Here is a 14,696-nt window from a genome sequence, read left to right as displayed (position 1 = left end):
CATTGTATGATTTTTATGTAATTAATTAGCATTTTATTGCATGACATAAGTATTTGATACATCAGAAAAGCAGATCTTAATATTTGGTACAGAAACCTTTGTTTGCAATAACAGAGATCATACGTTTCCTGTAATTCTTGACCAGGTTTTGGGATTTTGGCTCACTCCTTCATACATACCTTCTCCAGATCCTTCAGGTTTCGGGCTGTCGCTGGGCAATACGGACTTTCAGCTCCCTCCAAAGATGTTCTATTGGGTTCAGGTCTGGAGACTGGCTAGGCCACTCCAGGACCTTGAGATGCTTCTTACGGAGCCACTCCTTAGTTGCCCTGGCTGTGTGTTTCGGGTCGTTGTCATGCTGGAAGACCCAGCCACGACCCATCTTCAATGCTCTTACTGAGGGAAGGAGGTTGTTAGCCAAGATCTTGCGATACATGGCCCCATCCATCCTCCCCTCAATACGGTGCAGTCGTCCTGTCCCCTTTGCAGAAAAGCATCCCCAAAGAAGGATGTTTCCACCACCATGCTTCACGGTTGGGATGGTGTTCTTGGGGTTGTACTCATCCTTCTTCTTCCTTCAAACACGGCGAGTGGAGTTTAGACCAAAAAGCTCTATTTTTGTCTCATCAGACCACATGACCTTCTCCCATTCCTCCTCTGGATCATCTAGATGGTCATTGGCAAACTTCAGACAGGCGTGAACATGCGCTGGCTTGAACAGGGGGACCTTGCGTGCGCTGCAGGATTTTAATCCATGCCGGAATTCTTACTGGTTGGTAGGTGATCAAATACTTATGTCATGCAATAAAAGAGCTTCTCCTTCCTGAGTATCCTTATTGGGAAGGTCAGTGGGACAGTGGGAAGGTTCACAATGGGGAGAAATCATAGCAGTGTGGCTTGAGATTTATTGATATTGGTATTTTATTAGGATTCTCATTAACTATTGCAAATGCATCAGGTTCTCTTCCTGGGGTGCACACAAAACATGATACAATAAGAACATTAATAGTCAAGAACAGCTCAAGGACAGAACTAAATACATTTAAAACGTCACACAGATTACAAATGAGTACATACACACAAAAAATCTAGGTCAAATAGGGGAAAGGTGCTGTGCCGTGAGATATATTATGTTCATTAATCTATTTTTTTAAAACAGGTTTGCTGTAAACTTGAGCAATTTCAGATGGAAGAGAGTTCCATGTAATCATGGCTATATATAATACTGTACATTTCTTGGATTTGTTCTGGATTTGGGAACTGTGAAAAGTCCCATAGTGGCATGTCTGGTAGGCTAAGTGTGTGTCAGAGCTGTGTGTAAATTGACAATGCAAAGGATTTGGAATTTAACACATTTGATAATATGGAAATCATGTCCAATCAATTAAATTTACCACAGCTGGACTCCAATCAAGTTGTAAAAACATCAAGGATGATCAATACAAACAGGATGCACCTGAGCTCAATTTTGATTCTCATAGCAAAGGGTCTGAATACTTATGTAAATAAGTTTTTTATGTTTAATACATTTGAAAAAAATCTAAAAATCTGTTTTCACTTTGTCATTATGGGATGTTGTGTGTAGACTGATGGAGAAAATGGTTTACATAATCAATTTTAGATTAAGGCTGTAACATAACAAAATGTGTAAAAAGTGTAGTCTGAATACTGAATACCGAATGTACTGTTCATAGACACAGGCTTTGTTTAATGCCAGTGGTAGGTCGTTAGTAAAAATAATAAAGAGTAGAGGGCCAAGAGTGCTGCCCTGCGGTACAACACACTTTACATTTTTAATGAGCCACAGAACACTCCGATTGGCACGTGTGTATTTATGCTGCTTGTTCGATTATTAGATTAGATTTCAGCCTTGGAGGCGTTTTTCTGACCAATTCCAAGTTTGATTAATGATGTTTTCATGGTTCAAGCTAGGTCTCTTAGTTCCAGTGAAGTGAAATCTTAACGCTACAGTATAGAATGATATTCTAGACATTTCACGAATAGGAGATTTGATATGTAATGTAATAAACAGTAGGGGTCATCAACTAGATGGTCTGTAGAACCTGCCACAAACGTCTCATGTCTGAGCCTTTGATTTATGACTCCATTTTATCTCTATACTGACATTTCGCTTGTTTGATTGCCTTGGAGGGAATAACTACACTGTTTGTATTTGGCCATATTCTCAGTCACCTTTCCATGGTTAAATGCTGTGGTTTGCACTTTCAGTTCTGCACGAATGCCGCCATCTATCCACAGTTTCTGGTTAGAGTAGGTTTTAATAGTCACAGTAGGTATAACATCTCCTATGCACTTCCTTATAAACTCACTCAACGAATCAGTGTATACGTCAATATTATTCTCTGAGGCTACCCGGAACATGTCCCAGTCCGCGTGATCAAAACAATCTTGAAGCGTGGATTGGTCAGACCAGCGTTGAATTGTCCTTAGCACAGGTACATCCTGTTTGAGTTGTTGGGGAATAATCAGAATTAGTTGGGTAACATAGAAAATCTGTTTTATTTTCATTATATGCTTGTGAGTTACTTCTCATCAGAATGTCTATTTTTGTATAATACTATTGGCCGGTTGCAGTTATCTGTTCTCTGTCATGGGGTAAGTTACTTGGGCTGCAGAGATGGGAGGGGTCAAGCTTGTATTCATATGTAAACATATCTTTTAAATCAATTATCTCTTGGCTCCACAATGTATGTGTGCCAGTCACTGTGTCTCTGTGATCTTGTCCAGGAGGGGTGTATTTGATATATGCCTGTTCATGAGGATTTGTTTTATGGTCCTGAGAGCGAGATGAGAACATAGTTTAGGAAACAAAGCTGAACGATAATTTATAGCCAATGCTGTCTGGCTATGTGTGTCTTTGCTATAAAGGCTCTCAGTTGCCAATGTGTAAGGACTCTCAGAGAATTCATTGATAGACACGGAATTGATCTGAGAGTCACAGGGTTGTGATGGAGTTCATATAATTAAAGATGGACTTTATGATAACTCTGACTTCTGTGTGGTTTGCTCTCATGATTTGGTAAATACAGGAAATTTCAGAGTTCCTGCCTCTAGGAAGGGAGGAGCAAAATGGAGTCGTGGTCAGATTTGCCGAAAGGAGGGTGGGGGAGGGCCTTGTATGCATCGCGGAAGTTAGAGTAGACTAAGTTAATATGCTGATAGAATTTAGGTAGCCTTGTTCTCAAATTTGCTTTGTTAAAATTCCCAGCTTTAATAAATTCAGCCTCAGGATATATGGTTTCCAGTTTGCATAAAGTCCAGTGAAGTTCCTTAACCTGTTGCGACGAGCAATCCGGTATCCGGGAGCGTAATTATAGCCTCAAGCTCATTGCCATAACGCAACGTTAACTATTAATGAAAATCGCAAATGAAATTCAATAAATATATTGGCTCATAAGCGTAGGCTTTGTTAACAACACTGTCATCTCAGATTTTCAAAAATGCTTTTCAACCATAGCTACACAAGCATTTGTGTAAGAGTATTGATAGCTAGCATAGCATTAAGCCTAGCATTCAGCAGGCAACATTTTCACAAAAACAAGAAAAGCATTCAAATAAAATCATTTACCTTTGAAGAACTTCGGATGTTTTCAATGACGAGACTTTCAGTTAGATTGCAAATGTTCCTTTTTTCCAAAAATATTATTTGTGTAGGAGAAATCGCTCCGTTTTGTTCATCACGTTTGGCTAAGAAAAAAAAAAGAAAAATTCAGTCATTACAACGGCAAACTTTTTTCCAAATTAACTCCATAATATCGACAGAAACATGGCAAACGTTGTTTAGAATCAATCCTCAAGGTGTTTTTCACATATCTATTCGATGATAAATCACTCGTGGCAGTTTGGTTTCTCCTCTGAACAAAATGTAAAAATGGAGAATACGCATGGAGAATACGCAATAGTTTCGACGGAGGACACCGAGCGGACACCTGGTAAATGTAGTCTCTTATGGTGAATTTTCCAATGATATGCCTACAAATACGTCACAATGCTGCAGACACCTTGGGGAAACGACAGAAAGTGTAGGCTCATTCCTTGCGCATTTACAGCCATATAAGGAGACATTGGAACACAGCGCATTCAAAATCTGGCTCACTTCCTATATGAAATTTCATCTTGGTTTCGCCTGTAGCATTAGTTCTGTGGCACTCACAGACAATATCTTTGCAGTTTTGGAAACATCAGAGTGTTTTCTTTCCAAAGCTGTCAATTATATGCATAGTCGAGCATCTTTTCGTGACAAAATATCTTGTTTAAAATGGGAACGTTTTTCATCCAAAAATGAAATACTGCCCCCAGAGGTTCAAGAGGTTAAGGGCCGTCGTGGTATCGGCTTGAGGAGGGATATACACGGCTGTGACAATAACCGAGGAGAATTCCCTTGGGAGATAATATGGTCGGCATTTGATTGTGAGGAATTCTAGGTCAGGTGAACAAAAGGACTTGAGTTCCTGTATGTTGTTACAATTAGACTATGAGTCATTAATCATGAAACATACACCCCCGCCATTCTTCTGTCCTGAGAGATGTTTATTCCAGCCGGCGCAGCGCACAAAGAATCCAGGTGGCTGTACCGACTCCGACAGCATATCCCGAGAGAGCCATGTTTCCGTGAAACAGAGTATGTTACAATCCCTGATGTCTTTCTGGAAAGCAACCCTTGCCCTAATTTTGTCAACCTTGTTATCTAGAAACAGGACATTAGCGAGTAACATACTCGGGAGCGGTGGGTGGTGTGCGCATCCGAAGAGGCCATGCATGCCTCCAACTCAATCATCAAGTTTGCAGATGACACAACAGTAGTAGGCTTGATTACCAACAACGAGGAGACAGCCTACAGGGGAGGTGAGGGCGCTCGGAGTGTGGTGTCAGGAAAATAAACTCTCACTCAACGTCAACAAAACAAAGGAGATGAAGGTGGACTTCAGGAAATAGCAGAGGGAGCACCCCCCTATCCATATCAATGGGACAGCAGTAGAGAAGGTGGACAGTTTTTAAGTTCCTCTGCGAACACATCACGGACAAACTGAAATGGTCCACCCACACAGACAGTGTGGTGAAGATAGCGCCTCTTCAACCTCAGGAGGCTGAAGAAATGGGTCTTCTCACCTAAAACCCTCAAACTTTTACAGATGCACAATTGAGAGCATCCTGTCAGGCTGTATCACCGCCTGGTACGGCAATTGCACTGTCCACAACCGCAAGGCTCTGCACAATACAACACCGGGAGCAAACTACCTGCCCTCCAGGACACCTACAGCACCCGATGTCACAGGAAGGCCAAAAAGATCATCAAGGACAACAACCACCCGAGCCACTGCCTGTTCACCCTGCTACTATACAGAAAGCGAGGTCAGTACAGGTGCAGAAAAAGCTGGGACCGAGAGACTGAAAAACAGCTTCTATCAAGGCCATCAGACTGATAAACAGCCATCACTAGCACATTAGCAGCTGCTGCCTATAGGCATAGACTAGGAATCACTGGCCACTAGTCACTTTAATAATGTTCACATATCTTGCATTACTCATCTCATATGTACAGTGCCTTGCGAAAGTATTCAGCCCCCTTGAACTTTGCGACCTTTTGCCACATTTTAGGCTTCAAACATAAAGATATAAAACTGTATTTTTTTGTGAAGAATCAACAGCAAATGGGACACAATCATGAAGTGGAAGGACATTTATTGGATATTTCAAACTTTTTTAACAAATCAAAAACTGAAAAATTGGGCGTGCAAAATTATTCAGCCCCCTTAAGTTAATACTTTGTTGCGCCACCTTTTGCTGTGATTACAGCTGTAAGTCGCTTGGGCTATGTCTCTATCAGTTGTGCACATCGCGAGACTGACATTTTTTCCCATTCCTCCTTGCAAAACAGCTCGAGCTCAGTGAGGTTGGATGGAGAGCATTTGTGAACAGCAGTTTTCAGTTATTTCCACAGATTCTCAATTGGATTCAGGTCTGGACTTTGACTTGGCCATTCTAACACCTGGATATGTTTATTTTTGAACCATTCCATTGTAGATTTTGCTTTATGTTTTGGATCATTGTCTTGTTGGAAGACAAATCTCTGTCCCAGTCTCAGGTCTTTTGCAGACTCGATCAGGTTTTCTTCCAGAATGGTCCTGTATTTGGCTCCATCCATCTTCCCATCAATTTGAACCGTCTTCCCTGTCCCTGCTGAAGAAAAGCAGGCCCAAATCATGATGCTGCCACCACCATGTTTGACAGTGGGGATGGTGTGTTCAGGGTGATGAGCTGTGTTGCTTTTACACCAAACATAACGTTTTGCATTGTTGCCAAAAAGTTCAATTTTGGTTTCATCTGACCAGAGAACCTTCTTCCACATGTTTGGTGTGTCTCCCAGGTGGCTTGTGGCAAACTTTAAACGACACTTTTTATGGATATCTTTAAGAAATGGCTTTCTTGCCACTCTTCCATAAATGCCAGATTTGTGCAATATACGACTGATTGTTGTCCTATGGACAGAGTCTCCCACCTCAGCTGTAGATCTCTGCAGTTCATCCAGAGTGATCATGGGCCTCTTGGCTGCATCTCTGATCAGTCTTCTCCTTGTATGAGCTGAAAGTTTAGAAGGACGGCCAGTTCTTGGTAGATTTGCAGTGGTATGATACTCCTTCCATTTCAATATTATCGCTTGCACAGTGCTCCTTGGGATGTTTAAAGCTTGGGAAATCTTTTTGTATCCAAATCCGGCTTTAAACTTCATCACAACAGTATCTCGGACCTGCCTGGTGTGTTCCTTGTTCTTCATGATGCTCTCTACGCTTTTAACGGACCTCTGAGACTATCACAGTGCAGGTGCATTTATACTGAGACTTGATTACACACAGGTGGATTGTATTTATCATCATTAGTCATTTAGGTCAACATTGGATCATTCAGAGATCCTCGCTGAACTTCTGGAGAGAGTTTGCTGCACTGAAAGTAAAGGGGCTGAATAATTTTGCACGGCCAATTTTTCAGTTTTTGATTTGTTTGAAATATCCAATAAATGTCGTTCCACTTCATGATTGTGTCCCACTTGTTGTTGATTCTTCACAAAAAAATATACAGTTTTATATTTTTATGTTTGAAGCCTGAAATGTATTTGGACTAGAAGCACAAACATTTCGCTACACTCGCAATAACATCTGCTAAACATGTATGTGTATGTGACCACTTTTGATTTGAACCGATTTTTTTCGTGAGCTGATGGTTGGGGGCCAGAACATAATTACAAATAATTTGTATGACGCAAATTGACCACACGAAGCCCAAGCAGATATCATTTTCGACTAAAACAATTATTTAAAACCTTTCTCATAGGATCACGTTTCTCTCCATTATGTGTGGAAATACTTGGGAACGGATTTCTTAGTGGTACCTTATTAAAAATTTAAAAAACAGCGCTCATACTTTTTTTCATTTAGACACACCCTTTGAGCTATGACGTTACCCAATAACACCCTTTCTCTTCAGTTTAAACGGAAGTGAACAGTGACCAAGAACAATTTCCACGTTAGCGTTAATGAACAACATGGGACGAACAAATATGACAAATTTAGCTGCACAGCATCACATGTAGTCTTTAATTCGCGTTGGAGACAGGACTTGGTTGATGGATGTTATTTAGGTGACGCTGAACTAACAATGGCTAACTGTATGGTTTCTCACACTCAAATAGCCTCCATCATGGAAGTGCTAGCAAATTCAGCCGTGGCAGAGATCTGTAAACTCGTAGACGACGACTATGCAGTGTTTCGTTTGGAAATTTCTCAAAGCCAGAAAGAAAACAGGGGATTGCGTAGGAAACTACAGCTACTTGAACTGAAGGTGGCACGGGAGCGCGCAGACAGGACAATGCGAGATCGCATCCACGCTAGTCGTCCCAGTAATGTCAAGATCCTAGACCGATACAGAGGAATGGAAAAAGGTATATTTCGCAGAAGGCCAAGGCTGCGCGGCATGTCGCCTTTCATATATAGTTTCGTTCCTGTCGCTCCCGTTCAGATATGTTACGTAAAATTGGGTCTTGGTCAGTTTTTGGATAGTAGTATCTGATTACTTAGCTATCTTGCACAAAAACACTAAAATATTCTAATCAGATTCTTGATTAACTTAATTTCCTATTTTCTCAATTAAAACAATGTGATGAATGGAACATAATATTGTGAACAAAAATATAAACGCAACAATTTCAAATATTTTACTGAGTTACAGTTCATATAAGGAAATCAGTCAATTTAAATAAATAAATTAGGCCCACATCTGTAGATTTCACACGACTGGACAGAGGTGCAGCCATGGCCTACCTACATGGCAGCCAGGCCCAGCCAATCAGAATCAAAAAATTTAAAATCCCCTCGAAAGGGCTTTATTACAGGCAGAAATACTCCTCAATTTCACCAGCTATCTGGGTGGCTGATGTCAGGCAATCCCACAGGTGAAGAAGCTGGATGTGGAGGTCCTAGGCTGGTGTGTTTACACGTGGTCTGCGGTTGTGAGGCCAAATTCTCTAAAACGACTTTGGAGGCAGCTTATGGTAGTAGAGACCGGAACATTACATTCTCTGGCAACAGCTGTGGTGGACATTCCTGCAGTCACCATGCCAATTGCATGCTCTTTCAAAACGAGACATCAGTGGCATTGTGTTGTGTGACAACTGCACAGTGGGCTTTTATTGTCCCCAGCATAAGGTGCACCTGTGTAATGATCATGCTTTTTAATCAGCTTTTTGAGATGCCACATCTGTCAGGTGGATGGATTATCTTGGCAAATGAGATATGCTCACTAACGGATGTAAACAAATTTGGGCACACAATTTGAGAGAAATATGTTTTTGTGCATATGATACATTTCTGGGATCTTTTATTTCAGCTCATGAAACATGGGACCAACACTTTACATGTTGCGTTTATATTTTTGTTCAGTGTACATCGATCACTAAATAGCATAGAAAGTTATGAGAAGTGTTACTTTACATCCTTGCTAATTTCAGACAGTGTCAAAAATGTAAATAGTGTACCATTAAGCATTGACAGTAACTAAACTACCTCTTTTCCCCAATAACTCTCAGGTGAAGGAGATCTCACTGGAGGCCACAGGAGCTTTGTGAAGACAGCAGGACACAATACATGGAGAGATGACCAACCAATCACTGTTGATGAGGGGAGCGGAACCTCGACCCAGCACGTTATCGTGATAGAGGTTAGCAGGGGTGTGGTGGAGGCTATACGCCATATACCCACTTATTTTTCAGTGAGAATTGTGTATACTCATTTCTTAATCCCCACTGATACGTATCAAAGTAGTGTAGTGGAGGTATACGCCGTATCAATTAATAAGGTTGATGAAACGGATCAGAATGTTTAGCTTAAAAAGTTGATCAACTATAATTTCTTCACATTTTGGGTGCAGCAATATTGGCTGATGTTCCAAAATGCAATTTGCGGAAAACTCCTTTCTAAAATGAAAGAGGGGAGGGGAGATCTAAAGATGCAAGAACTATCATCGGTTTCTAACATGACAAGGATAATGCCTTGGCTGCTAGGCAATGAAAGAAAGAAAGAACCAATAGAACAGGAGAAAGCATATGAGGAAGCCTTTATAAAATAATTGACTCCATGTTTCTATGGTGGGATTTTTGGCTAAAGGCTACTTTGATTCAAGGTTAAACATGTCTCATAATATGAAGTAAAAAGTCCAGGTTTCAAACAATTAAGGAACAGGAAAAATATAGCGACGCTAATGCTGGCCTAACCGTACTCTGGTAGATGGAAAGGCTATCCCAATAACAGTCTCAATTAAATGTTAACTAGCCTACCTTTCAGAATGATATCATGATTATTTCCATCAATCCAGTGACCATTTTGATTTTAAAACTCCATCTCGTGCAACAGAACAGTGCTGTAGCCAGATATTGGTGGGTGGGCCTGCAGTAATGTGTGTGGGCCCCCCAAAATAATTATCATTGTGGCGGCACATGTACCTTCCTGCATATTTTGCCATGGGGCAAAGAGAAAAATGTGCAGTTTTAAAGCACATTTCCTGCAGTTGTACACATTGTGCCATAGGGCAGAGGGGAAAATGTGCAGTTTTATAGCTCACCTGATGCTATTCTACACATTTTGCCACGAGACTGAGAAAAGTTAGCATTTTAAAGCTAAATAAAACTAAAATATAGGTTTGTTGGTTGATAACAGCATTAGATTATGAGCTGTATTGTTTGATAAATAAAAACATGAAATGGGCATATATATAGGTGCATATAGCCATAATAGCACAGTGTGTTGTGCCTCAAAGCAGTCATATTCATCACTTATTGGGGGTGTGGCTTTTGTAATATAATATTGTAATATATGCCATTTAGCAGACGCTTTTATCCAAAGCGACTTACAGTCATGTGTGCATACATTCTACATATGGGTGGTCCCGGGGATCGAACCCACTACCCTGGCGTTACAAGCGCCATGCTCTACCAACTGAGCTACAGAAGGCTTTCAGTTGGTTATTTTTGGCAACCCAGCCTGTGAGAGTGAATGTCATTCCAGTTCATATGTTCTGTTATATTTGATCAAATCTGACTTTTGTTGCATTATAATCAGTTATTTAAATGTATTTTTATTTGGATTTCATATAATGGACAAATTGGTGAAGTGAAATGAAAAAAAATACTTGTTTCAAAAAATTTAAAAATAAAAGTAAAATATACTGAAAAGTGGTGTGTGCATATGTATTCACCCCCTTTGCTATTAAGCCCCTAAATAAGATCTAATGCAACCAATTACCTTCAGAAGTCAGCTAATTAGTTAGATTGCATACAGGTGGACCAAGCAAGTGGCACCACTAGGACCAAGGAGCTCTCCAAACAGGTCAGGGTCAAAGTTGTGGAGACGTACAGATCAGGGTTGGGTTAAAAAAATATCTGATACTTTGAACATCCCGCGGAGCACCATTAAATCCATTATTAAAAAATGGAACGAATATGGCACCACAAGAGAGGGCCGCCCACCAAAACTCACGGACCAGGCAAGGAGGGCATTAATCAGAGAGGCAACAAAGAGACCAAAGATAACCCTGAAGGAGCTGCAAAGCTCCACAGCGTAGATTGGAGTATCTGTCCATAGGACCACTTTAAGCCGTACACTCCACAGAGCCGGGCTTTACGGAAGAGTGGCCAGAAAAAGACATTGCAAGCAAACACGTTTGGTGTTTGCCAAAAGGCATGTGGGAGACTCCCCAAACATATGGAAGATGGTACTCTGGGTAGATGTGACTAAAATGTAGCTTTTTGGCCATCAAGGAAAAGCTATGTCTGGCGCAAACCCAACACTTCTCATCACCCCGAGAACATCGGCAGGGACTGGGCAACTGGTCAGAATTTAAGGAATGTTGGCGTGCATTAAATACAGGGAAATTCTTGAGGGAAAGCTGTTAGTCTTCCAGAGATATGAGACTGGGACGAAGGTTCACCTTCCTGCAGGACAATGCCCCTAAGCATACTGCTAAAGCAACACTCGTGTGATTTAAGGGGAAACATTTAAATGTCTTGGAATGGCCTAGTCAAACCCAGACCTCAATCCAATTGAGAATCTGTGGTATGACTTAAAGATTGCTGTACACCAGCAGAACCCATCCAACTTGAAGGAGCTGGAGCAGTTTTGCCTTGAAGAATGGGCAGAAATCCCAGTGGCTAGATGTACCAAGCTTATAGAGACATACCCCAAGAGACTTGCAGCTGTAATTGCTGCAAAAGATGGCTCTACAAAGTATTGACTTTTGGGGGAAGGGGGGGGGTGAATAGTTATGCACACTCAAGGTTTCTGTTTTTGTTTGTATTTTTTCTTGTTTGTTTTACAAGAAAAAATATTTTGCATCTTCAAAGGCATGTTGTGTAAATCAAATAATATGAACACCCCAGAAAATCTAATTTTATTCCAGGTTGTAAAGCAACAAAATAGGAAAAATGTCAAGGGGGGTGAATACTTTCGCAAGCCTCTGTATATCATTTTAGGTCATTCAGAGTGTACAGTACATTTGGAAAATATTCAGACCCCTTGCCTTTCCACATTTTGTTACGTTACAGCCTTATTCTAAAATGGATTAAATAATACCACATACAATACCCCATAATGACAAAGCGAAAACAGGTTTTTAGACATTTTTGCAAATGTATTAAAACATACCGTATTTACAAAAGTATTCAGACCCTTTGCTATCAGACTCGAAATTGAGCTCCGGTGCATCCTGTTTCCATTGATCATCCTTGAAATGTATCTACAACTTGATTGGGGTCCACCTGTGGTAAATTCAATTGATTGGACATTATTTGGAAAGGCACACACCTGTCTATATAAGGTCCCACAGTTGATAGAACATGTTAGAGCAAAAACCAAGCCATGAGGTCGAAGGAATTGTACGTAGTGCTCTGACAGGATTGTGTCGAGGCACCGATCTGGGGAACAGTGCCAAAAGATGTCTGTTTCATTGAGGGTCCCCAAGAACACAGTGGCCTCTATCATTAAATGGAAGAAGTTTGGAACCACCAAGACCTCCTAGATCTGGCCATCTGGCCAAACTGAGAAATTGGGGGAGAAAGGCCTTGGTCAGGGACGTGACCAAGAACCCAATGTTCACTCTGTCAGAGCTCCTGAGTTCCTCTGTGGAGATGGGAGAACCTTCCAGAAAGACAACCATCTCTGCAGCACTCCACCAATCAGTCCTTTATGATAGAGTGGCCAGACGGAAGCCACTCCTCAGTAAAAGGCACATGACAGCCCGCTTGGAGTTTGCCAAAAGGCACCTAAAGGACTCTCAAACCGTGAGAAAGAAGATTCTCTGGTCTGATGAAACCAAGACTGAACTCTTTGGCCTGAATGCCAAGTGTCACATCTGCAGGGAAACCTGGCACCTTTGATACGGTGAAGCATGGTGGAGGCAGCATCATGCTGTGGGGATGTTTTTCAGAGGCAGGGACTGGGATACTAGTCATGATCGAGGGAAAGATGACAGAGCAAAGTACAGAGAGATCCTTGATGAAAACCTGCTCTGGACCTCAGACTAGGGCAAAGGTTCATCTTCTAACAATACAACAACCCTAAGCACACAGCCAAGACTGCAGGAGTGGCTTCGGGACAAGTCTCTGAATGTCCTGAACCCGATCTAAAATCTCTTGAGAGACCTGAAAATAGCTGTGCAGCGATGCTCATCGTCCAACCTGATAGAGCTTGAGAAGATCTGCAGAGAAGAATGGGAAGAACTCTCCAATTACAGGTGTGCCAAGCTTGTAGTGTCATACCCAAGAAGACTATAGGCTCTAATCGCTGCTAAAGGTTCTTCAACAAAGTACTGAATAAAGGGTTTGAATACTTACAGTACCAGTCAAAAGTTTGGACACACCTACTCATTCAAGTGTTTTTCTTTATTTGTACTATTTTCTACATTGTAGATTATTAGTGAAGACATCAAAACTATTAAATAACACACACAGAATCCTGTAGTTACCAAAAAAGTGTTAAACACATTCTTCAAAGTAGCAACCATTTGCCTTGATGACAGCTTTGCCCAAACTTGGCATTCTCTCAACCAGCTTCCCCGGGAATGCTTTTCCAACAGTCTTGAAGGAGTTACCACATATGCTGAGCACTTGTTGGCTGCTTTTCCTTCATTCTGCAGTCCAACTCATTCCAAACCATCTCAATTTGGTTGAGGTCAGGTGATTGTGTAGGCTAGGTAACTTATGCAGCACTCATCACTCAAATAGCCCTTACACAGCCTGGAAGTGTGTTGGGTCATTGTCCTGTTGAAAAACAAATTACAGTCCCCACTAAGCACAAACCAGATGGGATTGCATATCGCTGCAGAATTCTGTGGTAGCCATGCTGGTTAAGTCTGCCTTGAATTCTAAATAAATCACAGACAGTGTCACCAGCAAAGCAGCATCACACCTCCTCCATGCTTCACCGTGGGAAGCAACACATGTGGAGATCATCTGTTCACCTACTCTGCGTCTCACAAAGACACAGCGGTTGGAACCAAAAATCTCAAGTTTGGACTCATTAGACCAATGGACAGATTTCCACCAGTCTAATGTCCATTTCTTGTGTTTCTTGGCCCAAGCAAGTCTATTCTTAGTTTCCTTTAGGAGTGGTTTCTTTGCAGCATTTATTTGGGTTGCAATCTGAGGTGCAGTTAACTCTAATGAAGTTACCCTCTGCGGCAGAGGTAACTGGGGCTTCCTTTCCTGTCTCAGTCCTCATGAGATCCTTTTTTTTGTGACTGCCCTTGAAGAAACTTTCAAAGTTCTTGAAATTTTCCGTATTGACTGAACTTTAATATATTAACTGTCATTTCTCTTTACTTATTTGAGCTGTTCTTGCCATAATATGGATTTGGTCTTTTACCAAATAGGGCAATCTTCTGTATACCACCCCTACCTTTGCTCAAACTCATTAAAAATGGAAGAAATTCCACAAATTAACTTTTAACACAGCACACCCGTTAATTTCAATGCATTCCAGGTGACTACCTCATGAAGCTGGTTGAGAGAATGCCAAGTGTGTGCAAAGCTGTCATCAAGGCAAAGGGTGGATACTTTGAAGAATCTCAAATATAAAATGGATTTTTATGTGTTTAACACTTTTTTGGTTACTACATGATACCATATGTGTTAT

The 14,696-nt window shown here is 41.2% G+C and overlaps 3 protein-coding genes across 4 annotated transcripts in view; all 3 read left to right on the top strand.

Annotated features, from left to right (window-relative positions):
* The window catches only part of LOC124012438 (zinc finger protein 606-like), a 1,040,669-nt gene that overhangs the window by 182,080 nt on the left and 843,893 nt on the right, over nt 1-14,696 (top strand). The window lies entirely within an intron of this gene.
* The window catches only part of LOC124012437, a 971,157-nt gene that overhangs the window by 148,744 nt on the left and 807,717 nt on the right, over nt 1-14,696 (top strand). The window lies entirely within an intron of this gene.
* The window catches only part of LOC124012474 (zinc finger protein 329-like), a 34,955-nt gene continuing 27,755 nt past the window's right edge, over nt 7,497-14,696 (top strand). The window contains exons 1-2 of one of the 2 annotated variants that reach the window (XM_046326120.1): nt 7,497-7,957; nt 9,101-9,231. In XM_046326120.1, the coding sequence (XP_046182076.1) occupies nt 7,675-7,957; nt 9,101-9,231 (414 nt within the window). In that variant the 5' untranslated portion in view covers nt 7,497-7,674. The remainder of the gene's footprint in view (nt 7,958-9,100; nt 9,232-14,696) is intronic. The other variant, XM_046326121.1, reaches the window with a different exon arrangement.

The sequence above is a fragment of the Oncorhynchus gorbuscha genome, linkage group LG24, assembly GCF_021184085.1.
Source record: "Oncorhynchus gorbuscha isolate QuinsamMale2020 ecotype Even-year linkage group LG24, OgorEven_v1.0, whole genome shotgun sequence".
NCBI lineage: Eukaryota > Metazoa > Chordata > Actinopteri > Salmoniformes > Salmonidae > Oncorhynchus > Oncorhynchus gorbuscha.
The sequence above is the reverse complement of the archived record's forward strand: the minus strand, read 5'-3'. Positions and strand labels throughout refer to the sequence as shown.